At 39.8% G+C, this 27,243-nt stretch overlaps 1 protein-coding gene across 42 annotated transcripts in view; it reads right to left on the bottom strand.

Moving 5' to 3' along the window:
* tcf7l2 (transcription factor 7 like 2) overlaps positions 1-18,605 on the bottom strand; it is a 191,809-nt gene extending 173,204 nt beyond the window's left edge. For 17 of the 42 annotated variants that reach the window (XR_012096141.1, XM_073027743.1, XM_073027744.1 and 14 more), the window contains exons 1-3: positions 18,068-18,600; positions 17,726-17,795; positions 17,372-17,496 (exon numbers count right to left, since the gene is read on the bottom strand). Coding sequence is in view for 41 of the 42 variants with exons in the window: in XM_073027743.1 (XP_072883844.1) it covers positions 17,372-17,496; positions 17,726-17,795; positions 18,068-18,256 (384 nt within the window). In the remaining variant the exon portion in view is untranslated. Of the gene's footprint in view, positions 1-17,371; positions 17,497-17,725; positions 17,796-18,067 lie in introns of all 42 variants that reach the window. The other 25 variants (XM_073027732.1, XM_073027736.1, XM_073027737.1 and 22 more) reach the window with 7 other exon arrangements.
* Positions 18,606-27,243: the final 8,638 nt, after the last annotated feature.

Here is a 27,243-nt window from a genome sequence, read left to right as displayed (position 1 = left end):
GAATTGCTAGGAGATGAGTTCTTCTGTATTTAAAAAAAAACAGAATGGAACAATGTACCTCCTAGGCAACAGCACCAATTCAGCTGTGTAAACAACTCCTCTCACTACCCTCAACCGCTCCCCCAACCCCCCACCCGTCTAAAACAATCCTCATTATCTGCAAACCTCCAGAAACTCCTCAGCCCCATTACACGCATTTCTACAAGATACGATACCATGTCAGTTGGGCATGGAATACGATTTCAATCACTTTGTTTCCACGTTTTCTGCCTTTAACATCTGAAATATTTACTGAGATTCAGAGGGGAGCTAATTAAAACAGCACACAATCTTTTGACAAATAGACCAACAGTACAAGCATTCAAAGTTCATCGGACAGACAGGAAGAATTTCCAGCTAGTGTTTGCCTCTGGTGCTTAAAGGAGAAAGCTTACTTTTGGTCTCCAACTTGTTAAGCCAATGCAGGTGTAGAAGATGGAGTCTTTCCCAACACCCTTCACCTGACAAACTCATCGAGTCAGTCAGGACATACGAAGGAGGAAGCTGACATGACCCTTCAGGAGTTATTTTGCTGCAGCAAGAGCCAAAAGCATTTGCACAAGTTTATGAGTTTGCACCTTCTCCAAAACTGATATTCACATGGATAATGGAGTCACTTTGAGTAAAGACGGTAATGGGGTGGGGGTGGGGTCACTGCTGGTAACCTCCAACAATCTAAACCCAACAAGGAAAATCACCAAAGACTTAGAAAAGGCTGAAAGATGGACAACGACAGAGGAGCTCGGTTAGAATTCCCTGCAGTCCTACAGAATGCAAGAGACTTAAATTTTGGATAGGCAAGAACTGAGCAGTTGGGTTATACATGCATAACAGTTAATATCACTTGGAATTACACTATAGCATTAAAACTATAGGATCACAGGTTCTATTCCATCTCTGTGCCATCTTAGCTGGCCAGCCACCCCAATTTCTTGTAGGCTACAGTGGCCCAAGACTTCCCTGGGAGGTGATAAATGGACAAAAGTTTTAAAAATTAAAGTGAGAGCTACCTCTCTTGGTTTTCTTTGAAAGCGTCCACTGTAGATACCAGGACTGTACAAAACTGCTAAGTTTCATATTCTTACTGCATGGCAGAGACAATGATGCAAACATTTCTAAATGAGCACAGGCCTGACTAGAACCCCAAATCAACCTGAAAATGCAGCAGTTACAATACCAAATTCACGACATCCCTCTTACAATATATATCATCCTTTACTTTCCTGTGTAAATCACGGCAAAAAAGAAAAAAGGAAATATTTGTATGTTAGGGCATTTCAAAATGTTTTACCTGATAATATCTAAACTGCAATGACAATTGTCATGTGCAAAACTCTGGCGCTGTTAAATCACAAACATAAGTGAAATCCTGGCCCTGCTAAACCATCTGTGGTACTGTGTAACAGAAGAATGCCAGCTGACAGGCAAGAACATCCTGATTTGCTTCAGGAGTTGGGTTCTTCAGCAACTACCTGATCGCCCAGGTTCAATCTCCAGTTAAGCCAAAAGCTGTGGTTCAGTACATTTGACAACGTAAATCTCTTCAATACAAACCCATTACACTCAGCAATAATCTGAAAGCTCAGCTGGCAGATGCAAGAATAGCTAGCAAATTTAATCAACCAAATATGAAATAGGACCAATACATTCATTCTAATTATCTACCATGTTACTTATAAATAGTACGGAGCAAAAGCACAGAGATTCAGCGTAAAAGGGATATGGGGAGAAGACAGGAGAATGGGGATGAAGATGGGTCAACCATGATGAAATAGTGGAACAAACTCTTTGGGCCGATTGGCCTAATTATCAATTATCCTATAGAGAAACTGATTTGTTTTCTTTAAGTAATTAATTTCCACACCTAATAGTTTAAAACAATTAAATTTAACAAAATCTAATCACAAAAAAAGTTAAAAATGTATTCAGGATCTTAAAGGAGATTTTCATGAGAAATATGTGCTGCACAATCATTTTAAATGATTATTCTAAATTTTACCTCAGATTTCTCAGCCTTGGGATTAGCAACAGAGGAGATACATAGAGGAGACAGCATTCTACGGTGGTTCCTTTTTGAAAACTGTACAACCGAAGTAAGTAAAATTCAGTTGACCTCTGTTCTCATCAAGGCATCTTCTAAAGCCCAAGTTTCCATTTACTGCAGTCTACTAGTAATTTATGCACTTTCTGAATGTTCCTGAACTGCTGCAGTCTGTTTTGGGTCATGTTTGGTCCTGTTAGCTGATGTACAGAAGAATGCCTTATATCTTTAACGCTCACTGGCCTTCATATTGACTGTGAAGTTATTCCTGCACAGGTATTGACAATGACAAGGTTATCAGTTTAGTACATTTTGCTGACATTCTCACCACAATCGCTGGATTGGAAGTTCACTCTCCAATCCAGATATTAACAAGCATTGCAGTACCGAAGACAACGTGAAAGTTAAGAATGAGGTGGGACTTTACTCCACTGCCATCCAACGTGCCTGCAACAATTTCTTCCCACACCCACCCCCAGAAAAAAAAGCAGTCACTCCTAGAATTCTAATATTGGGATCTTGCTGTGTGGATGTCAGACCAGTCTACATGACAATAGACAGGTACATCAAAAGGAATTCATCATGGAACATTTTGAACAGACATTTCATGCACCTTCACATTCCACTGATTAGTCAGCTTAAATTTTGCAGTTAGCACTAATTAATACTGCAAAAACATCATTTCATATATATTGTTTTTGTGAATCTCCATATTTCCATTAGGAAGTCTTGAAAGCTGTTAAACTAAGAGCTTGCAATAAGACATGTACATTTTGAATTTTAACATCTGACACATTGACCCAACAAGTCTGCATTTTTCCCCAAACTTCTGATGCTGGTCTGGACAGGGGTAAAGGATGTTAAAGATATCACATTATCAATAAAGAGAAGGTGTAAGAACTTCAGGTCATCAAACTGACAGTAACCATGCTTCAGTACGGAGCCACTTTTGTCAAGAGTAATTACATGAGGAAAGGCGAATCAGCCCAAGGCTTACTCCACAGCCTGGAATTTCAATAATACCCAAATTCATTCCTGCAACGTGCCTAAAGGTGTTATACAAATGCAAGCTGGTGTCGAAGAGAGTGTTATATGTTGGACAATATTGTCAGGATACAGATATTTAAACCTATTATTAAATAAAGGCCAAAAGTGAAAGAATGCCTGCCCTGCCCAACTGCACCAATCCAAGTCTGTCACATTGTTATAATCAATTTCCTGGCCTTATATAAAAAAAACCTACATTCCACATGGTAACAATCAAGTTACAAACCATCAGAGCAACTTCATTTTAGAAATTATGCCTATACATTTGATAATGGTGGTGCATTTTTGAACATTATACACAGAACACTGTTAATCAGTACACAAAGATAATCCATCAATCTACATATTAGATAACTGCTTCAAACTCCCTTTCCAACTTTAGTTGCCAAAGCTTTAGTCTTGTTCTTTTTAAAAGGGGGGAAAATGGACTATTTACTATATGAATATGCAATTGAAATTCCATCTGCTTCAGTGTGTTTGGTTTTGAAATCAGAGGCTTCTATGAAACAATAAAGCAGAAGGCATGAGAAGTTTAAATCCAGTTTGTACAGACATAATCTCACAATTAGCAAACTGAATAGTGCCAATTCCAAAAACGACTTGCAAATGACCATAATTATTTAAAATGACTGAAAATGCTCACGTCCTCTTTCAGCTCAAATATTTAAATTTCAGCTAATGGTATACCATGTGGGTAGGAATGGGTTAATTTAGCTGGAAATTAAGTGACCAGTATTCAATACAAATGATTTATAGCTACAGCCTTTAACCCACTCTTCCGTCCAATGAAGTTCAAAGATTATATTTTTCTACATGTGCAAAACAAAAGCAAATTTATACTATACATGCAGATTGATAAAAGAAAATGTACTGACACATATTGCATTGGACTCTCGTTAACAGCAACTGTGCTCTTAAAAAGCTTTGGATTTTTAAACTCAATGATAAGACCCTGTTCATGTACAAGACATTAACCCCTGCTTAATCTCACAATGTGCAATCAGCGTCCAAACTCCTTGTTGGCCAAACAAACAAACAAATCTTAATAGAGTGAAACCACTGCCCCTCTAGTGAGGAGTAATCTCGTCACACTGACAATAGCAAGATTCCAAGCCTTCTTAAAATATGCATACTGAAAAACAACACACTAAATATGTACCAACACTTCCTAATTTTAGTAGCACAGTTCATTTAGATTAAACCAATGGGTATTAGCAAAAGTAAACATAGACTAGAAACTTACTCTATCTTATGTAATAAAAAGTTAACTGACAGGCCAACACTCAAATCAAATGAACATTTAGAATAAAAGCATGGAAAAAATCTGGTATTATCAGCACAAACCTGTAAAATATGTTGAAGTTTTCACACCAAACAATAAAAATTTTGTCAATCCAGCAAAAGTATACACCATGGAAAACACTTCATCCAAGGAACTGCTGAATTGCAACCATGTCAATTCTGTATGTAACAAGCATCAATTAACAAACAACATCAGAAGGCAATGATGAATCAAGACAAGAATTATACAATTGCATACAATGCAACATTTACAATATACCAAAAAACATTGCTACTCCCTATAGCAGGGCCACGTAGGAAAACTCCCAACTATCCCACTGCTTGAGAATGAGACGGTAAAACCAATGCTGAACCAAATTTAAGGTGGTTTAAAAAAACCACACATTCAGCATTGCCCCATTCCAAACAGCTAATCATCATGTCATCTTCATCCCTGCACCACAGACGTGATCTTTTAAAAAAAAATATAAACCACATATCCAAAACTTCTTGTGAGAGCTGCGGTCTGCAGTGAGAGCTCCAATTTAGGGAAGGAAAATGGGCAACTGATTCAAAAGTATGAACAATCTCATGAAGGCATCTTAACTGGTCACAGATGACTGTACTGTAGTCAATTTTAATGAAAATGATACTGCAGAACAGAAAACAAGTTTGAAATCAATAAAGAATTCACTAAACTACTCACAAATACCGGGAGTGCAAATTAAACATTTCTGTCCTACACAAAAGAAACCAAGCAATTGAGAAAGTCCGGTATCTCGGGACAAGGGACAGGAAATGGAGCAAGAAGTGGCTGTGTTCTGAATGTCTGCAAATTGGCAATGGCTTTCTTCACCCCCAAAATAATTATTTGTGCCAATAATATCTTTTGTGCCTCACCAACTCCAGAATCAAAAAGGCCACACACCTTGACATTCACTGCACTTTACAACCTGCAGGTAACTATTGTGCGAAAAAAAATCCAGGGTATTTATTAATACAATGGAAGGAAGTCACTCTGGACAATTAACATTAACTGTGACTGCCACAGTACAAACAAGGCCTCCAAATGAACCTATTTTCCCCTTCAAATTCCTGTATAGTAATTGAATCCTTGGCTGTTTTCTTAAGGATTGAAGGTTTTTAAGAACAACATCCATTTGTCCTGAAAAACAAGATGGGGCCAAATTTGGGAGAATGGAGAAGAACCACACACATGGATTGCTCAAGACTATAATGAAGCCCAAACCCAAAACCCTTTTCAGAAAAACACCTTTGGGCCCTCCACTCCTTTTCTTTGGCAAGGCTACTCTAATTATCCTAACATTAACAGCAATTCCAAGTACTACTCAAACACCTTTTGTTCCCTGCAATGCTTTTTGCCAGCCTGAAATTCCTGCCCTGGAGACTGCTGAGAAGCTATTTACCGTCAGCCATCCCCATCCACTACCAATCCCACCCCCCCCCCCTCACTCCGGAGTACAAAATTAGCAAATGTAGCTTTCTCTGTCTAGTTTATTCATTTCCCAGTGGTCTAATTGAAATTTTAAGGGTAACATGTCCAGGCTTTCCCTTCTCAAAGCACCAGTACAGCCTGAGGCAATCCCTGTGGAGGCTGGACGACACCAACCCCTCCCCCTTCTGCCAAGGAATCAGATTGTCACGAAACCAGAACCAGCTTCTTCCCCACCCCCACCAACAGGGCCTCAGCAGTAATCCAGGTGTCCATTCAACAGTTTGCACTCAGGTTTAATTTGGAAATTCCAAGCATTTTCTTCATCATAGTGTTTCATTACCATCCTATTTTTGTAAATCCTCTACTTTTCCCCACTCCTGTAATCACTGAAATGACAACAAATTAACGACATTGCTTTATTTTACAGCCAAGCCAAGCAATTTGTTTTTTATCCCTCTGAGCTTATTTTATGGCTCCTTTCCGGCAGTTTAAACCCAGCAGGCCACAACCATATGAAGACCAGGTTGCTGCAGAATTTATTGATAAACATTAATTGCTGCAGCTCATGACCTGCAACCCAATCTGCCCCTTGAAACGGTTCTACATCTGAGCCAGTGTTCCCTGCACATGTATATCAACATGGCCACTGCCTTTAAATCCTTGCAATTCCTTCAGAGGTAGGACACACATAATAAATGGTTGGGCACTGAGGAGTGCAGAGGAACAAAGGGATCTGGGAGTTCAAGTACATAATTCCCTGAAAGTGGTGTCACAGGTAGACAGGGTTGTAAAGAAGGCTTTTGGCATCCTGGCACTCATAAATCAAAGGATTGAGAACAGGATTTGGGATGTTATGGTGAGGTTGTAGAAGACATTGGTGAGGCCAAATTTGGAGTATTGTGCACAGTTCTGGCCACCTAGCAATAGGAAGGATATCAGTAAGATTGAAAGAGTGCAGAGAATATTTACTAGGATGTTGCTGGGTCTTCAGGAGTTGAGTTAAAGGGAAAGATTGAACAGGTTAGGACTTTATTCACTGGAGCATAGAAGAATGAGGGGGGGTTTGATAGAGGTTTACAAAATTATGAGGGGTATAGACAGAGTAAATGCAAATGGCTCTTTCCACTTAGATTAGGAAAGATAAATAAGAGAGGACATGGCTTTAGTTAGGGTGAAAGGGGAAAGGTTTAGGGGGAACATTAGGGGGAACTGCTTCACTGAGAGAGTGGTGGGAATGTGGAATGAGCTGCCATCTGAATGGTAAATGCGGGCTCACCCTTAAGTTTTAAGAATAAATTGGATAGATACATGGATGGGAGAGGTCTGGAGGGTTATGGACTGGACGCAGGTCAATGGGACTAGCAGAATAAAGTTCCGGCACAGACTAGAAGGGCCAAATGGCCCAACTTCTGTGCTGTAGTGTTCTATGGTTCTAGAATCTGCCAATCTACCTCAACTATCTGTTTGCTGGCTTGGCCGTTGGCATCATCGCACCACGATGCCATCATCTCCTCCTTCTTCCCTCATAAAAGTTAACAAATCTTTAAGTCATCATTGTTCCAAGCTCCAAAACACTGTTCCCAAAAGTTCTTTGTCAAACATTGTCCTCTCTGCTTTTTAAGACCAAGGAATTCTATCCTCCACTGTCACCTTTTGAAAGGAATGCTTCAATTTTCCCCCCTTCCTGCCTAAGATCTGCTCTTCCCCCAGTTCGTTCTACAAGACAGAAGGAACAGCAGAAAATTGCAATTGTACGTTGTAAGGTATCAACATAACATTTAATTGAAATTAACCACGTGCTCTACAGCCTTATTATTTAAAACATTTATGGGAAGGTTCCACTATTCAATTCCTAGCTAGTGTGGAATCAAGTTAAGCAACAATCCCAATCAACCTGGCTTAGGAAAGAGTCTGAGCAGGATTCTGCATCAAGTTACTATTGTATTACCAGGAGGGTTGCATTTCAGAGGTACAGAGAATGCCCTTTATGGGAGGGGAAAAAATGTTTTTGCTAGTGTATTATTTCACCCTGCAGAGCTTCCATGATATTCTTGACTGAACAAAACTCTTATCTTGAAGTAAGTCATCAGATGGGTGTAACCTTCAGACTTGACATTGGCTACAAATTTCATTGACAATCCATCAGAACCAGAATTATCACTGATGTGTTGTGAAATGTTTGCAGATTCTCTTATGTTGTGAAATTCGTTTGCCTGTTAACTTGATTGTAGCAGTTAGCATGACACTATTACAGCTTGGAGCGCGTGGGAGTTCAAAGTTCAGGTCCCAGTGTCCTCTGCAAGGAGTTTGTACATTTTCACCGAGACCATGTGGGTTTCCTTCAGGTGCTCCAGTTTCTTCCCACAGTCCAAAGATGTTCCGGTTGGTAGGTTAATTGTCCTGTGATTGGGCTAGGACTAAACCAATGGATTGCTAGGGTAGCATGGCTCGAAGGGACCAGTTCCACGGCGTATCTCCAGATAAATTAATAAAACGTTTGCACAATCTGGCACACGAGCTCCCTACAAAATTCACACAATTGCCTTCTGAAAATGTTTTTCTATAACTGATCATTCTGATGTCCAAAATAAAGAAATTGAAACAAAAACACAAATTCTCTTGAATAAGTGAACAAATGGCTTCATTACAGCTTTTCACTTCAATGTGAGTCTCCCTCAAAGCCTGAGGGTGAACTTGGCAGTTTTGCCCAGAGCCATAATAGAGTTTACCACATACTCTCAAAGCATCAATCTATTAATCTCCCATACTGCAATTGCACTGGACAGGCAGTTCTAAGTGAAATATTTTTTCTTTCCCCACCTTGCACTTTTTCAAACCAACCTGAACAGCAAACTTTCAAAAGTTTTCTGATAAAGTATTATTTTTGACAAAAGAGGCTATTACCCCTTTTGTGTTCAGCAATCTTTATCAAGTTACACTGATGCAGACAAAAAAAATACAAACGAGAAATGAGGCTATACTTCATTAGGAGTTTGAGGAGATTTGGTATGTCACCAAGAAACACTCGCTAAAGTCTACAGATGTAGCATGGAGAGCATTCTTACTGGCTGCAACTCTAACTGGTATGGGGGGGCGGGGACTACAACACAAGATCAAAATAAGCTAGAGTGTAAACTTAGTCAGCTCCATTGTGGGCACACACCTCTGGAGTGTCCAGGACATCTTCAAGGAGCAATGCCTCAAAAAGATGGCATCCATCATTAAGGACCTCTATCACCCAGTCATGCCTTGCTCTCATTGCCACCATCAGGAAAGAGGTACAGAAGCCTGAAAGCACACACTGAACGATTCGGGAATGGCTTCTTCCCTGCTGCCATCCAATTTCTGACTGGACATTGAACCCATGAATACTATCTCACTACTTTTTTTTTAATTTCTATTTTTGCACTACTTATTTAACATATGTATCCACACGCACACAAATACATGCATGCTTTTTAATATACATATTATACATGCACACATATATACCTATTATAATTCACATTTTTTCTGTTATGTATTGCCTTATACTGCTGCCACAAAGAAAAAAAATCACAATATCTGCGGGTGATATTAAAGCTGATTCTGATTTCCATTTTTTGTTAGTACATTAGCAGAATTAGAAAGTGAGTTGATTTTCTCCAAGGTGCAACAATAAGACAAAAGGAGATAGAAAACAGTAACAAAAATATAAGTGAGAGGAGATCAGACCCATTGTTGTGAAAAGGACAGGGGAGGTGAACAGTCAGCGCACTATAAACCAAATCATCTGTCAAAGCAAAAGCTGAATTTTACCTCACTAGCCTAAACATTGTGATTTCTGATTCTGGGAATGCAAATTGTAGTACCAGTGAGGTCAAACTGCATCAGAAAATAAAAAAAGCTCCCTAATAATTGAAAAGTCGGTTGAGCAATAACAGATTCAAAGTACATTTATTATAAAAGTATTGTGTGCAGTATACAACCCTGAGATCCCTCTTCCCACAGACAGGCACGAAACAAAGAAACACACAGGAACCAGTTCAAAGAAAAAGGAAACATGATGCCAGTTTAAAACATGTTGAGTTGATCAATCCCAGCCAATGGACCATTGCAGCCTCAGTACTTCTTGTATATGAAAAGTAATCTGGAAAGAATGTCCGCCCCAGATGCAATCCCCACAAGAAACAGTGGGAAGTCTTCAGATGGGAACAGGATTACACCCTCTCCATCCACTGTCACAGTCATACTGTCTTCATTCACTGAATACAGTAAGATGCATTGGTAAGACAAGAAAGAACAAGTGTGTAGACTTCCACTCCAGGTTTGTGGACTCTGAGGTAGCTAATGAGACCAACTTGGGAACCACAAACACTTCCACAGATGGGATAGGTGGTGGCTGACCAGCTGAAGATGGGTGGGAAATTTATGATGTGGCTTCTGTCTGCTCCCAATGCGTGGCTTCATGGCTCCCAAATGCTCCTTTTCAACGTTGAGCAGTCATGGGCCAGAGTCTACACAGATATTGCCTCTCTTCAAGCAGGTCTTGTGCACATCCTTGAACCTTTTCCTCTGTCTGCCTACTAATCTCATGATGAACACAGAATAGAGTATCCACCATGGCCTGCCCAACAGAGCTGGAGAAGTGCAATCAAGAGTCAATACCATATAGATATGTTGGTCTGTAAGAAAGCAGAGATGCTGGTTTGATTATTCTTCCAGGGAACTTAAAGGATTCTGCAGGGGCAACATTGGTAGTGAATTTTCCACCTTTGAGATTTCTGCTGATGGTCGGCCAAGTCTCTCACAAGCATGGAAGTGGGAAAAGAAAAAGAGTAACAGGAGTTATCAAAGCCAAAGCTCAACTTCATGATGAGATTTTCCACCTGCAGCAAATCAGAAAGCAGATAACTGGAGGGTTTAGCAGAGGAGCCAAGTTCAATGCCTGAGCTAAATATGCCAGCATTTTCCTCAAGAATGTATACTAGAATCCAAACTGGAGGCACACAAGTGTCTGCTAAAGCTAGGCCTAGAAACCAAGGCAACAGTCATATTTTGTCCTTTCATTCTCATCTGTCAAATTCTCCCATTTCAGTTGTTTGCCTGGGGCTTTGGAATGGCTGGTTTTAGTGTTGTTGTCTCATTAGCAGGCAAGTCATAAATCAGAACAAGATCTGCTCGTATCAGCACTCTTGGGAGCACAAATTGAAACAGGCTCCATGGCACGCACCCATGTGGCACACACAAACAGATGCCTATGCACCCTGGGCCACATTGGGACCCGCGTATCCGGGAAGAAGCAGCTAGCAACAACATCACACTATAATTCTATATAGCTCAACCATGCAGTTACATAAACATTTATACAATATACTTTTTAAGTACTAGAGCCTTAAGGGGATTAAAAGAGGGGAAAAGTTTAAGGTGATTATAGGTTTTTCCTTTGCCTCTCAAAGCCCAAACGTGAGAGATCATGGAAATGGGCAAGGCCGGCCAACAGGGCTCTGGTGAAGCTGTATAGACCAATCCCCTGTACAGTGGATGCAATGGATCACAGAAACATTGATGAACTCCAACCATACCATTAACCTCAGATATTGGAGACAGGACGTCATCGATGGCCTAGATAAAGGGCCCCAAGAAGAATAGGTTTTTTAACAGTTCTTCTAGAATAGCACCAATAAAAGAGGTGGAATACAAAATCAACATCTAAAAGGAACTCAGATAGTAGGGTCTAGGCCACGTACATGCAGAGTGCATTAGTTTGAACTGGTAGCACGGTTGGCACAGACATCATGGAACGTTGGCCAGTACATGTTCCTGTACTGGCCAACGTTCTAATATAAACACCCACAGATCGATATGCACCTAATCTATTGAACTGGCATCGTACAACCCATTTTTACTCAGAAATCGTGTTTCACAGCACACCACCATAGCGTTGGACCCATGAAGTAACTTGCATTGATGTAGCAGTTTCTATGCAAAGCTCACTTTTCAAGTAAAACACAAAATGCTGGAGGAACAAAATGCAGCACCTATGAAGGGAAATGAAGAGCCCGCGTTTCAGACTGAAATTTCCAGCATCTGCAGTGTTTCACATCTCTTACTTTTCCAAGCTAGGGTGTAATACTGATTGCCAGTAGCTGAAATACAGCATACAACTCCCTTAACAAACAATAGCTATGTTCTTCCTCCCCACAATCCAGTCCTGCTGCACTGTCCGGAGTAAGCAGAACAGAAACAAATACCCAACTTACTGCACAGCTCCAGACTGCCCACCAGAATCTGCAGCTCACATAACAAACTGCAGAACAAGTTCATTAACTCATCTGCGTGCACTAAATTCCACACAGGACTCAGCCCGGCCAAGTTTAAAACTCTGTCAAAGGAATTGCTTTTTACCCTTGCAAAATGAGCTTCCTTACCCTCCAACCCATTCCCCACCCATAAACAAACATCAGCACCACCCACCGCCGTTCTACTACTGCCAATTAGAGTGACTGATTAGTGATGCCTCTGCCATCAATACTTTGATTTAGTGGATTGAATAGGGGTGGGGGTTTTGCTGGAAAAAGACAGGCTAAGAGCCAATTCATCCACAGCTTTCCTTTACAAATTACACCATCCACCTAGAATAGTTATTATTTCTCTGCTGATGCAAGTGCTATTTCTAAATTAACCAGCCATTTCTAGCTGGCTGATCTGTTTTGGAGTGGTTGGCATCTCCAGTCATTTTAATAAAGTTTTAATGTAAAGCCAGAGTGTGAATTCAACGGAGTGAAACAGAGAAAGGGACATCAGCGACAGTGGAATCTTCACCAGAAAAGGGGAAAACGTACCGTACTTCCTTTTCAATTAAGGAATTGGCCTAAGCACCTCCTACACCAACCCCGTCTAGTACCAGAGGTCATGCATTGAAGGTGAAAGGGGATAGGCTCAAAAGGGATGTGACCTTTTTTCCAAAACTCAAGAGTGGTTACAATGAATGATCAATTAACTTCAGACTGTGGGAGGAAACCGGAGCACCAGGAGGAAAGCCACAGGGAGAACACACTGGCTCCTTACAGGCAGCGGCAGGAATTGAACCTGGGTCACCAGCACCGTAAAACATGCTACCGTGCCGCCCTTTTAAGAGATGTTCTTAGACAGGCCGATGAATACCAGGAAGATGGAGGGCGATGGAGGTAGGAGCCTGGCCTGCGGAGTTCCTCCAGCATTTTGTGTGTGTTGCTCGGATTTCCAGCATCTGCAGATTTTCTCATTTGTAGATAGGGCAGATTTTGGGTTTTTTTTTATAAAATGTACATTTTAGCTAGTGTGACACAACATTGTGGGCTGAAAGGCCTGTTCCTGTGCTGTACTGTTCTACGTAATCCCAACTGAACACAAAGCAAAAAGAAATCCTTGTGCTCAAAATCAATTTGTAAATATTTACTGCGTGAAGTTTTCCATTTGTTGAGAAACCTCGCCACAATCTACATCTGCAATTCATTGATTTAAATTTACCACATGTTGAGATGGGAGCGGTCTCAATTCCATTTGAATCACTGCACAAATATGCAAGTGATTTATTGTTTTTTTTAAAAATCGCGCTGGTTTAGTTGCACTGCCCTACTTGTGCAAATTACTCCAGGTCTGGCAGGCCGTGAACAATCCGGACAGACTAATCAGACTTTGTAAACGTACCCTGCTCTGCTAATGCTTTCACAATCCAAAACCAAAATGCCAAGACATTTGCTAAAACTGCTCAACTACTGACGCATCAGACACACAGCAAAGGGTCTGATGTGGTGTTAAAGAACCCATTCAGTGTCATAAACCCCCTGGAGATAGCAATTAGGGACAATTAACATGTGTAACCATAGTACTAGATGGAAGACACTTACAAAATCTCACACACACCTGGGAGCAAGGCATTAACCAACTCTTTACCACAAACAATTAAAACCCTATGTAAACGCACTTAATCCAGATTACAATTCTGCATGTATTCAGAGGGTTAACTCTGCAAAATGAAAGCAGCCAATGACAAATAAACATTACTGCAAGAAATAATGAATCCTGACTAATCCTCACACACTTCTAATTCCCCAGTTCTCTTTGGCATTAAACCCCACTCCCCCAGATCCTCCTTGGGTCACAGGGTACAAGGCCAGTGTGACATCAGGTAATTCAGCATTCACATATGACACATGCCGTAAATAATCCCAACTGATTTATGACTTGGTTGCAATTGCCGGCCCAGGATTTGGGGGTGGCAAATTTCTTCCTGACGGCTCGTCAAGGTGCAACTTTGGCCGCACAGTAGCTGCAAAGTCAGACCGGGAACTTTTGACTCACTAATTCACCTTTAGGCAGAAAGAAAAACAGCATTTCTCCTACGATCTCCAGCCCTTGAAAGTTCCACTGCCACACATCTCTATATTCTAGAGTTAAATGTAGCTCTCAGAAACTGAAGAACCAGCCGTTAGGGGGAAAAAAACTTCTATAGGACAGCTGGAACATCTCCTCCAACTTTAGTCATGTTCTCACAAATCTCTGCAGCTGTCATTCCCAAGCACGTCATGCTGAACACGAGTTCCCAGCCAGTTTTGCAGTATTTCAATTCATTTCTTTGAGCCACAACCACCATTTTCTTTCAATTACGAGAGCAAGATACAGATGTACAAATTCAAAACAATAAGACAGTGTTTCGATATACACCCGACATAACAATTACAGTTGCCTGCATCAGGAGTGTCTGCAGACTGGCATCACCCACAACACTTTTAAAATAGCTTCCATTAAAATAGGGGTTCTATTTTGAAAGCAGTATTTACAGAACATCTTCACTGTACTAATAATGACTGGCAGAGGTAAAGTGCAACCACATCCTTGTGAAATTAAAGTACATTCTTGTCAAGATAGTGACTGAAAAATGAAAATGCATATGTGAAGCACTTCTACAATTTAACCTTAAAGGCAAAATATTTCTGCACCTGATCAAAAAATTGCTCAATTCAACCTGACTGTGCTGTAATTCAAAAGATATAGCTCATCACAGACCAGCTATTTCCAATTTCAGCAAGTTTATTTTGAAACATTTGTGGTCACTGTGTAAAAACTACTATCCATAATATAGTTTTAAATAACCTTTTGTGAAGCATGCAAAATTGGCACCGTCGACATTTAAAAGGTCACCACAAACAGAGCAAAACAATAAAAGGTTGGTATTTGATTTAACTTACAAACACCAATACAAGTCATGAAAAGGCCTAAGAAATAGTGCGTGACTGAACCCTAGCTGAAAGATTTTTTTTAAATACATCAACTGCTGATAATACGTACGGCACACAAATCTTATTACTAAAAAAGACCAATAACACCTGGTCAATTCAATATGATGAGTATTCTATTGTTCCAGGTAAAACAGGAACTGTGCAATGATAAATAATTCTGCATTGTAATACAGATTACATTGTAAAATAGCCAGATAATTTCCAGGAATGGATATTATTAGCTTGCCCTTCATTTTGAGTCCACAGTCCCATGGTGGAACTATGTATGTAACCTTAATTGAAAATTAGCACAAAACACATTACGACAACACCTGAATTACAAAACTAAATGCACTATAATCATTTCTCATCTGATTGCAGCCATCACCTCCGCCCTCCCCAACCAAAAGAATGTGCTGGAAATTCAGGAACTATTTTTTTTAAAATTTATTACTATTTGCTGACCTAAAGCAGAGTAATTCAAACTAATGGACACTCAAAAGAAACTGAACACAGAAAACCGTGCAATTTAAGTACAAATGGATATTTCAAAGGTCTATAGTACTCCTGTACTTGATCGACGTTATTCTACCAAAAAAAAACTCCCATGTGATTGTGCATGTACTCTCAAAACATTCGACTTCGGTACACAATACCCGGCAAGTTGATGGACCCAAATATATTTATTTCTAAGCAATGAATTTTTAAACCAAAATTACACAAGCTCTGATGTCTTTCTAAAACCGGCCAAACATTTTTTTATTTCTTAAGCTTACTTGCTCTGCTAAGATTCTGCCGAAATCTCTTCATATCTTAAATAGTTATTTTCAACTCAAAGTCGTTAAACTTTAAAAACTGCATTTGAAACGTGAGCGAAAATTATAATTTCAGTTAAAAATCTCATTTTATAGGAACTAGAATATAGAATATAGGAAAAACTACAAGATTCAAACTGCATGGTAAACTGCATCTTGCAAAAATAATTGATCCGTAGCTCAGCAAAGTTGAGACCCTTTTAGCAAAAGTCCAAAAATTTATTAATAAGGCTGTTCAAATTAAGTCTGACTCGACTCATTTTGAAAGTTGCTATTGTGGTCTCAGTATAAAATGAGTCAACAGAAAGAGCACAGATTTCTCCACTGTAGCCAACGTAACCCAGACGCTCATAGCAGATTCAAAAATCACGCTGTAAACATCTTCACCCCTTTCTTGAATCCAACACGTGGAATTAATCTGAGACGTCAGATTAGGAAAGGCGGGGGGGGGGAGAAATGGGAGGAGAGAAAGAAGGGGCCTAAATTGTAAATAAAAATGCCTTGTATCTACGCAACGAGGATTTCGAGTCCAGGAGGGCAGTTTCACTGTTCAGTGCCTCTTGTCAGAAAGTATCAAAGTTTCCCCCTAGTTTATTTCACGTGACTCTGCTGGTATTTCAGGGGAGCTGACAGTTCCGAGAGATCGTAGAGGTGAACAGGGACGAGACATAAAGCCCATCCAGTCTAGCAAATTAGCCCCAATCGCAAAAGAGTAATATCCCGCTGAGCCTCCCATTGTATTGCACGATGACCTGTAAATTTCCAGCACAACTAAGGTTTGACAAAAAGGTCTGACTCCCCTAATCGGAATTCCACGAAAACAAAAGCAAATCGCCGCAACGGAGTCTCCTACACCGGGGGGGGGGGGAATCCGAAATCGCTTTCTACAAATTACTGTAATGACTGTTCACAAAAGCTGCCGTTTTCAAAAACACGCTCTCTTCTCTCCCCCCCCCCCACACACAATCAGTCAGCTTTCAGAAATAAAAACACAGGATATTCCTGTGTGTGAAGAGAAAGGCACACACACAAAATGTGGTGACAGGAAAAATAAGACCCTGAAACAATCGAGCTTGAAAGTGGCAACTGTCAGAGGAAAATCTGAACAACATCCACTTGTTGAACCAAGATTGAGGGGGGAGGGGGACTTATTTTGCACCCAAAAATTCCTGCACTCAAATACCCAGCACGGGCTCTTAAAAGTCACCAGAGCATCAAAAATAAGTTTGCAGCTGTTGTTTTGGGGAGGGGAGGGTTCCTTATTTTTATAGTAAATGTCTTTACCTAAAACATGAGGAGAAACGTGGCAAACGGGGTGGGGAAACAGCACTCTGCTCATTAAAAGGGAAAAATTGTGTAATTTTCTTAAATATTATCCAGGAACACAAAACTTTAAAAACTTTTTTTTTGTTAAAGAAGCTCCTTTATTTTAAATAAATGCACAACCTACCGTCCTGGCGCTGGGAGATAAAGATCCATTGGGGAGGTAAGGACTTGCCAGGTCAGGAATCATAATGAACGGGTAGCCGGGATATGGTGGGCCCTTGAACAGACTTCCTCCATCTTGCCTCTTTGCTACTCGGTCAAGAAACATGGCGGGGAATAAGAAGGCGAGAGAGAGTGACAAACAAAGTTAGGGATCAAAACTTTTTCTTACTTCTTTTTAAAAACAAGAGGAATTTCCCCCCAAAAAAGTAGCCGCTCTCGCTTCAGCGAGAAAAAACAGTTTAAAGTAATTTAGCAAGACAAACAAAAAATAAGTAAAATCATTTTCCTTTTTTTTTCTCCTTCACAAACAACTCACCTTCTTCTAAACTCTCCCTGGACTTGTCCCGAAAAGTTTCTGAATGCCGAGGCGGCGGCCGCCTTTCCGCCTAAAAGGAACATGGTGGATGGGTCAGGGCGAGAAACAAGAATTGCGATTATTTAGCAGAGATCATCAGGTTGTAAGAATGTATTTATTTTAAAAACTGGTGAAATAAAACATAATAAATACGCAATCTCACGCCTGCTAAGTATGAGATGGAGATTTTTTTGTGTGGGTGTTGCAACTAATAATGACCCACACACACACACACATACAGAAACACACTTTCTCTTCCCTCACATATTTTAAAAATACATAAACAAGAGGTTTGCTCCTTACCTCGGAGTCTGATGAACTGTTTTGGTTGGTCTCTGACTCGTTTACTAATGAAGACTTGACGTCTGCTAAATCCCTTTCTGCAGAAGCGTTTTCCGAGATCTTTTCTTCCTGCTCCCCTTCATCTTTAAAAGAGATCATTTCATCATTGGCCCCTAGATCGTCGCCGCCACCGCTGTTCAGCTGCGGCATCTTTAATTTTTTTTTTAAATGCCCCCTTTTCCCCCCTTTTTTTATAAAGTGATCGACTTGCTGCAACTCGTTCGGAGAGAGAGGGGAAAGGAGTGGGGAAAGGAGGAGGGGGTTGTTAATCCGTCGCAAGTATGATTTCTTTTTCTCTCTCTCTCTTTCTTCTTCTTCTCCTCCTTCTTCTTGCCCCCCTCGCTGTCTGGGAGTAAGTAAATAAATTGCAGGAGCGGTAATTGTTAGTGAATGCACGCCGAGGAGCTAGCTCTCCTGCTCGGAGTGAAGTTGTTGCAGACTCGGCGGCGGCTGCTCCACTTCAAAGGCTCGCCGCTGTTTGATTGACACTTTGATTGACAGGAAAAGCTCCACAGACTGTCCCGCTTGCAAACTAATGAGATGCACAAGAGGGCAATGCGTATCGAGTAATGAGGAGGGACTTCCATGACGTCTGCATAAATAAATTAAAAGGGAACACAGAGAGAGGGAGAGGGGCTGGCTGAGGTTTTTTAGTGATAATCAAAAGCCCTTGAACTTGATTTCCTCAAATTTTTTTATGTATTTTTTCTTTGCTCTGCTCTGTTTTGATCATCTTAACTTTTGCTCCAGTTTTTCCATCAACCCGTCAAGGGTTCCTAGATTTTTTTTATTGCAACATGCTGCCTTAGCCTTACAAGCAATCGATCTTTTTTTATACATATGGTGAATCAAGCGGTTGTTTTTAAACTAGCACATCTTCTTATGTGTGTTAAATCCCTGATTTGACCAGATCTCTAACTGCACGTGCTAATCAACACGAAACCATTTCAAATCCGCAATAATAATTAATATGTCATTGAACCGAAATGCGTTGTATTTGTAAATATCGCGGAGTTTTTAAGTGTGCAACAACCTCTTTGACACGAAGTATTGTCATCTATTACCGTTATTACCGCGTAGCTGGCAAAACCACGTAAATACTGCTTTAAACATTTTCGCGAGTATGCGCGATAATAATAGTAATTTTAACAATATTACAGACGAAGCGATAAGGATTTTTTAACGGAAACTTTGGACCGTGCCGTATTTCGAGTTTAACAGAGCCGTATAGATATAATCTTAAATATTAACTGAAATATTCAAGTTCACTAGCGCTAAGGAAGGTCCGATAATATTGCAAGAACACTCTCAGTAGCTTAATATAAGAGATTATTTCAAATTTTGCAGCGTTTTGCATTTTGCAGTTACTGTAAACCGCCTCAAAAATGATTAAAACAACATATTATCCGGGAGTTCGCACACAGTTGGCTAATTTATTTGGAAACAGATTAATACAAAAATACCTCATATTCAATACATTCTACTCATTGCATACCCAATATTTTTACACAATTTTTGTTTCAAATATTTATGTGATGGTCAATTATTTATTTTCTGCCCTTTTATTAGACCAGCTTATGAATGAAATGTGTTGGTGCATCAAATGAGCATGCTGTGTATAAACTGTACGGGGAATTAACATCTCTCCATCTCCTTTGATTCGGGCGATTACTAACGCCTCTGCAGCCCTAATACAAAAGGGATCGCTTTTACTTAGCTATATTAAATCAGCACATGCACATTATAAAGCATTACAAAGACAAAGGCAAGATTTGCATCCTTGTGCAACTGTCTTTCAACTATTATTAAGCCATCATTGATGTGTGAAAAATTGATGTTCTGTAAGAGGACTAATGGTGGAGGAGGGATTCGAGGTGGAGTTGTTGGCACTTTGATCTTTGATCGGCAAATTCCCATTTTTCTTTGTGCGACTATATTTGGTAAATCAGACTTGCACTCCACGTGTTGTGGGGAGTAGAACGGTTATTGCTTACTTCCGGGTTTGAGGGGAGAATAAAATCTCACACGGGTAATGACGTTTGATTATTTCTCTATGCTTGTCAATTGTAGTGGTGTTTTCCTCCTATTGATTATCGCAAACCTCTGCAATTACATTGCAAGGTATTAACAAATGTTAAGGTACGTGAATTGTACAGGCAAAATAACTACTTTCACAATGCGTATGATTTTCATAAGGTCTATATCTTGCTTCGTAAAACTATTGATTGAACTATCTCTACAAAACATCAAAATGTTTTCATTGAAGATGAAAAAATAACATCAATGTCAACACGCACCTTAATTAATTAATACAGTACTAATGTGCATTATTAATGTTGATAGGTCAAAACCATGTCTGATTTAAATATACCACAGAGAAAACCTTATGGTTAACACTGGCAGAGTAAGAGGATTGTTATATTTAATTGGCCCGTTATTTTTTATTTAAGCATAATGTTTTCACAGTTTATTGTGTCCCTGGCGGCAACCAACCAGAAAGGGTCATGACACGAACATTGGAAAGATTGGAAAAATAGAAAAGGACATGGGGCAGATTAAGCGGAATACACCAGGCAGAAGGGACGCTCTTCCTCAGCAGCAAGGAAGCTGTGGACTTGCTGGAGGCAGGAGGATGCATTGGGGCATCTAACAACATCGGGACCACTACTCTCCAAAAGCGCTTGCCAAAAAAAAACAAAATTACATTACACACACAGAGGTGGATTTCCCAAAGATACAATTGCCTTCAGCAAAGAAACACCTTATGCAGCAGCGGAAAAGACTTTAGCGAGGTGGCTTCTACTCTCCCGCCACCTCGAAGTCTGCGCCCCTTCTTTTTCCATAGCAATACCATGAGGAAAAAGTTTTATTGAACGCGAGAATCTTAATTTTCGCTGGTAGAATGTTTTCTTTTCATCTACAAAATCCTAGATTAGACTGACCCATTTCTGCCGGCAGCGCATTTAGACCCAATCGCGTGTTAAGTACCACAACAGACAGAATATACATTAGAAATAATGGAATTGTTACATACACTTGCTTGGCGCATAGATTGTTTACAATCTCACTTTATATCGATCTGTTTATATTGATTTCTGTGATTGTTGTTGCCCAAAGATGCCGCTAAAGTTCTCTCTTTTTCTTTGTCTTGCGATGGTGTGGGAGGATTTGAACAAGTTTGAAGTTTCGACAGTTGTTTCAGATATAAAGACCCCCTCTGTCCCAGGATGTTCAATTAGTAAAAATCAAACCGTATATCGCATTGTATGTAAGTTGTAAAGGTGCATACATTGACACACGTTCGAAGAATAACCATTGACAATACCTTCATCGTATTTCAGAATTAATTGCATTAAGAAAAGGCTACCTTAACGCGGAAACCTCAAATTTACGTAATTCACATTTTTTTGAATCGAAATCGTTTGTAACACAATGAAACAGAGCCTGAAATCAGAATAGCGACGAGAATTTACAATTGAATGAAACAATGGGTATTTATTGAGAACAACTATTAGCCACCAGGTAATTTCGTTAAACAAAGTTTATCTTTTTAAATTCTTCAATACTTGCTGAGGCGTGACTGGAAATGAACCATATTAATTGATCCAAGATGTACTCCGAGTCCTGGAGAGACTTCACTCAAGCATTTGGAACAGTTATTCAGTCTGTTAATCACATATTGCAACAAGGGCTGTGTTTACATTGGACAAACCAAAAAACAATCACTTTTGATTTTAATGGCTTAAAGACTTCACGCTAACCATGTGCTTGGGAGAGAGGACTCTATCGCTGATTCCGAGAATGGTAGAGTTCGAAACCTCTGAAAATTACTAATGTGGAGAAAAGGAAATAAACAAAGAAACTGAAAGAATGAAGAGATGAGGAATTAAGCACGATTTTGTAAAATAAATTGTGTAAACTTGTTGTGCACATTCTTTTAGAAATAGCTTTCACTTTGAATCAAACTTACTATAATTATTTATAAATATGCCCGACACTTATCAGCTATGCAGCCAAGAAAAAATAAAGCTTTCATAAAAAAGGTGACTTCAGAGTGCAAGATTTAAAAAAGTATAGGTCTATTTTGCATAGAATAGATAATTATACTGACATAATCCAAAGAGGGTAATTACAAATTATCTTATTTGTGAAATGCTATTTCTGGGGGAAAGGTTATAAAAGCATATTTTGACTTACCTGGCTACAGTAAAGATGAAATATTATAAATGGCCATGATGGTCAAAAAATTCCAGGTAGTAATTTTATAATTAAGTATAGCCATGATTGCTAATTTAAACCAAAATGTCCCAGCTCTATATATAACATTACAACCTGGCAGGGATCCCTCATACTTGCTGATTTAAACACATTTATCCTCAAATGGATAAATTGATATAAAAATAAAAATAATATTAACCAATGCTTTAAGACATAACTTAGTGATGGACCCTATATATCAAATGCAGATACCCTAAATATTGTGTATGGACATATTCCTACTGTAACTTGCATTGGCTAGCAAAAATAGCTTGCATTATTGTTTGTGAGAATTAGTTGTGTAGAACCATGCTGCCTGTACCTCCCAACTACTTCATTAGCTGCCCTGAGATGATGAAAGACTCCAAATAAATGCAGTTCTTTCAGTTTTGATATCTAATGAAATATCATTCACAGAGACCCATATAATGAGGCACAGCAATATGTTAATTAACTAGTATTTAATTCTATAAACTAATATAGACCGATAACCAGCAATAAACAGAGTTAGATCTATAAAGATGATCTCAAAATACATCCAGATAATTCATAAAATGACATTAAAATCCAACATTTAACACTCAATTATACAATAGCACATTGATATCCTAAAAAAGCTCATCCTTATTCCTAAGCAACAGCATACTATTTTAATAAAGCATTATTTTATCACAACTAACATATTTTGTCCTCAGCAAGAGTGTCAGCAACAATGTCCTACATTGTTTCTCCATCATACGTCCACAGTAGTTTTGCACACTTAATTTTGGATGTATGTCTCTTTTGCCCCCTGCACTGCTGGCATTTAGTGCAGCAATGAAGGTCCATTTCTGGTGGGGGGTCAAGGCTTCCTCTTCATGTCAGCAGCCCTACCTGGTTTTCACCACTGTCAGTCATGCAGGTCCTGGGTTGAGACTCAGGAATACCATCACACTCCGATGTAGAAGAATTCTTCATTGCTGTTTCTATAACAGTTTTGTTTTACCAGTCGGGGTGTTGGTGCTGAGTTGACCCCTGTGCCTGGAGGACCAGCGGACCTCTCTTAGTCTGGCCTCTACCCTTTGACCTTATCAGAAGCCAAGCATAAAGCCCTGACTCCAACCATACGTGGCTCTCCGGGTCCTTGAGGCACGCAAGCCTCCAAACCATGATAAGGTTGTCATCCTCTTTGCATGTACATACAGAGTTTTATAACAGGACTGAACCATTCCATGCCTCACTCTTGTTCACCCATCTAACATCTTCCAAAATCCCTTTAATCACAGACTTGAATACTGACTCACACCACTGTTCTTGGAGAAAGAACAATACCTTATTTTACAAAATCACGGGGAATACAGTTTATTGTCATCTAACGACATCATTATTAGTCTGTTAAGCTCTTGTATCAATGCACTATTTCCCCACTAAGGCCAATACTAGGGTATCAGTCTGAGGGAAAAGGGCCACACCAGAATCAGAATCAGGTCTGATATCACTGGCGTATGTTGTAAAATCTGTTTGTTTTGCAACAACTAAACATAATTCTTCAAATGGCATATGACCAAGCATATCCTCTTTCTCTATCTAATTCAATTCATAGTGCAACAACCTTGCACTCAACGTCAGTAAGACGAAAGAGCTGATGATGGAGTTCAGGAAGGGTGAGACAAAGGAATACATACCAATCCTCATAGAGGGATCAGGAGTGGGGAGTTTCAAGTTCCTGGGCATCAAGATCTCTGAGGATCTAACCTGGTCCCAACATATCGATATAGTTATAAAGGGGGCAAGACAGTGACTATACTTCATTAGGAGTTTGAAAAGATTTGGTATGTCAACAAATACACTAAAAAACTTCTATCTTTCTACTGTGGAGAGCATTCTGACAGACTGCATCACTGTCTGGTGTGGGGTGGGGGGGGGGGGGGCTACTGCACAGGACCGAAAGAAGCTGCAGAGGGTTGTCAATTTAGTCGGCTCCATCTTGGGTACTAACCTATAAAGTACCCAGGACATCTTCAAGGAGCGGTGTCTCAGAAAGGCAGCGTCCATTATTAAGGAACTCCACCACCCTTTTCTCACTGTTACCATGAGGTAGGAGGTACAGAAGGCACACACTCAGCGATTCAGGAACAACATCTTCCCCTCTGCCATCCATTGAACCCGTGAACACTACCTCACTTTTGAATATATATTTTTATGTTTTTGCACAATTTTTAATCTATTCAATATATGTATACTGTAATCGATCTACCTATGTAGTAGTATTATTATTATCATTTTACTTTTTTTCTTCTGTATCATGTATTGCATTGAACTGCTGCTACTAAGTTAACAAATTTCACAACACATGCTGGTGATAATAAACCTGATTCTGATTCTGATTCTCTTGAGAATAAAAACTTTTATTTTCTTAGTCTTTTTGGTTCCTTTTCATATTGCCATTTTAAGGCTTGTATGCCTAGATTCTCAGTTTGTTTTGGCAACTTCATGGTTCCTTGTCTTTTATTGATTGCAAATAATTTCTACATTGTATCATATTGAACTACGCTGATATAAATTCCTTGGATTCAAATTAATTGCTTCACTCATCTCCATAATGAAATAAACAAGTTTTTTCTTCCTTATTTAATAGACCACTTCTTGCTGCCAGTGGTAATGTGCAAATCTTACCTTTAAGGTCTTCCCAATCTTCAATGGCAAGGACATAATGCTTTGATGTGGTTGTGGAAGCAAGATTTGCAGGATGACACTCATCTATAAATTAACAAAAAATTCCTTGAAGCCCACCTAAGTTTGTCAAACTTGCCTAAAAATAGGAATACTCCTCCGAGTCTCTAACATTCATTCCAAATCGATGATGGTTGTTGTCGTATCTGGCGATGACAGGAAACCTGTCCAGGACAGTTTTTAAAGTGGAAAAGTCATTACACCGTATCGCATTGTACTGCTGCTGCAAAGTTACTAAATTTCAAGACATATGCCAGTGATATTAAACCTGATTCTGAAATCTGCAGGCCGTTTGCGCCAAAGCACCTCCATAGCATCAGAATTTATGAAATGGTCACATTATCACCATGTGAGTGATAACCATACTGAGGCCAAAGTGAAGCAGTCCACAATATGATGGGAGACTCTTGCCCCTTACCACAGTGAATCCTGTGTACAGGCAATTACCTTCTATGTATCACATAGGGTGGAGTCAATGGCACTAATAGTAAATAGAAAAATCTGAATAAGGGAGAAGGCAACTAAACTCCTGAAGAATTGAACTGGAAATACCCTTGAAAAAGCAGATTGCAAGAAGTTCTGATATTGTGAAAGGCACCACAAAATATATTCTTTCTTTTTTGACATCGACAAATTAACTAATTGTTTTTGAACAATGTACATAAGATATTAAATATCTCTGGAATGGATTCGGAGGACTGGAAAATTGCAAATGTCATTCCACTCTTTAAGAAGGGAGGGAGGCAGAAGAAAAGAGTTTTTAGGCCAATTAGCCTGACCAGTGTTTGGGGAGATGTTGGAGTCTATTATTAAGGATGAGGTTTTGGGGTGCTTGAAGGCACATGATAAAACAGGTCAAAGTCAACATGGTTTTCTAAAGGGGAAACCTTGCCTGACAGGTCTGTTGGAATTATTTGAGGAAGTAACAGGCAGGATAGACAAAGGAGAGTCAGTGGTTGTTGTTTACTTGGATTTGACAAGGTGCCACACATGATGCTATTTAACAAGATAGGAGTCCATGGCATTACAGGAAAGATACTAACATGAATGGAAGATTGGCTGGCTGGCTGGAGGCAAAGTGTGGGAAAAAGGGGGCGTTTTCTGGTTGGCTGCCAGTGACTAGTGTTATGTCACAGGCGTCAATGTTGGGACTGCTGCGACTGCTGCTGTAGTCACGTTATAGGCATCCGTTAGTCTCGTGAGACCATGGATTGCGCTTTGGAAGGTTTTCAGGGCGCAGGCCTGGGCAGGGTTGTATGGGAGACCGGCAGTTGCCCTCTCCACGTCACCGATGTTGTCCAAGGGAAGGGCACTAGGACTCTAGGCACTGGTGTCGTCGTAGAGCAATGTGTTGTTAAGTGCCTTGCTCAAGGACACAACACGCTGTCTCAGCTGAGGCTCGAACCAGTGACCTTCAGATCACTAGACCGATGCCTTAACCACTAGGCCATGCGCCAACACTTTTCATGTTATATGTCAATGATTTGGATGAAGGAATTAATGGCTTTGTGGCCAAGTTTTGCAGATTATATGTAGGTAGGTGGAGAGGCAAGCAATGTTGAGGAAGCAGAGTGTCGGCAGAAGGAGACACATTGGGAGAATGAGCAAAGAAATGGTAGATGAAATATTGTGCAGGGAAGTGCATGATCATGCATTTTGGCAGAAGGAATAACGGTGTGTACTATTTTCTAAATTCAGAAATCAAAGCTGCAAAGGGATTTGGGAGTCCTCGTGCAAGATTCCCTAAGGGTTAAACTGCAGGTTGATTCAGTGCTGAGGAAGGCAAATGCAATGTTTGCAGTCATTTTGAGAAGACTAGAATATAAAAGCTAAGATGTAAAGCTGAAGCTTTATAAATATTGTGAACAGTTTTGGGCTCCTTATCTAAAATGAGAGAGGTCAGAGGAGAATGGCCAGACTGGTTCAAGCTGACAGTAACTCAAATAACCACATATGATATGCAGAACATCTTTGGCCTATTGAACCTTGAACTGGATGGACTACAGCAGCAGAAGGCCATGAGTATACACTTAGTGGTCACTTTATTAGTTTCAAGAGGTACCTAATAAAGTGGCCAATGGGTGTAGGAAGAGAGCAGTTTTAATTCTTTTCTCCACCCATCATCATATTGACTGCTTTGTTTTTGCCAGATGAACTAAAGTTGTTGA

Source organism: Hemitrygon akajei, chromosome 23, assembly GCF_048418815.1.
Source record: "Hemitrygon akajei chromosome 23, sHemAka1.3, whole genome shotgun sequence".
NCBI lineage: Eukaryota > Metazoa > Chordata > Chondrichthyes > Myliobatiformes > Dasyatidae > Hemitrygon > Hemitrygon akajei.
This window is presented reverse-complemented; position numbering and strand designations above follow the sequence as displayed.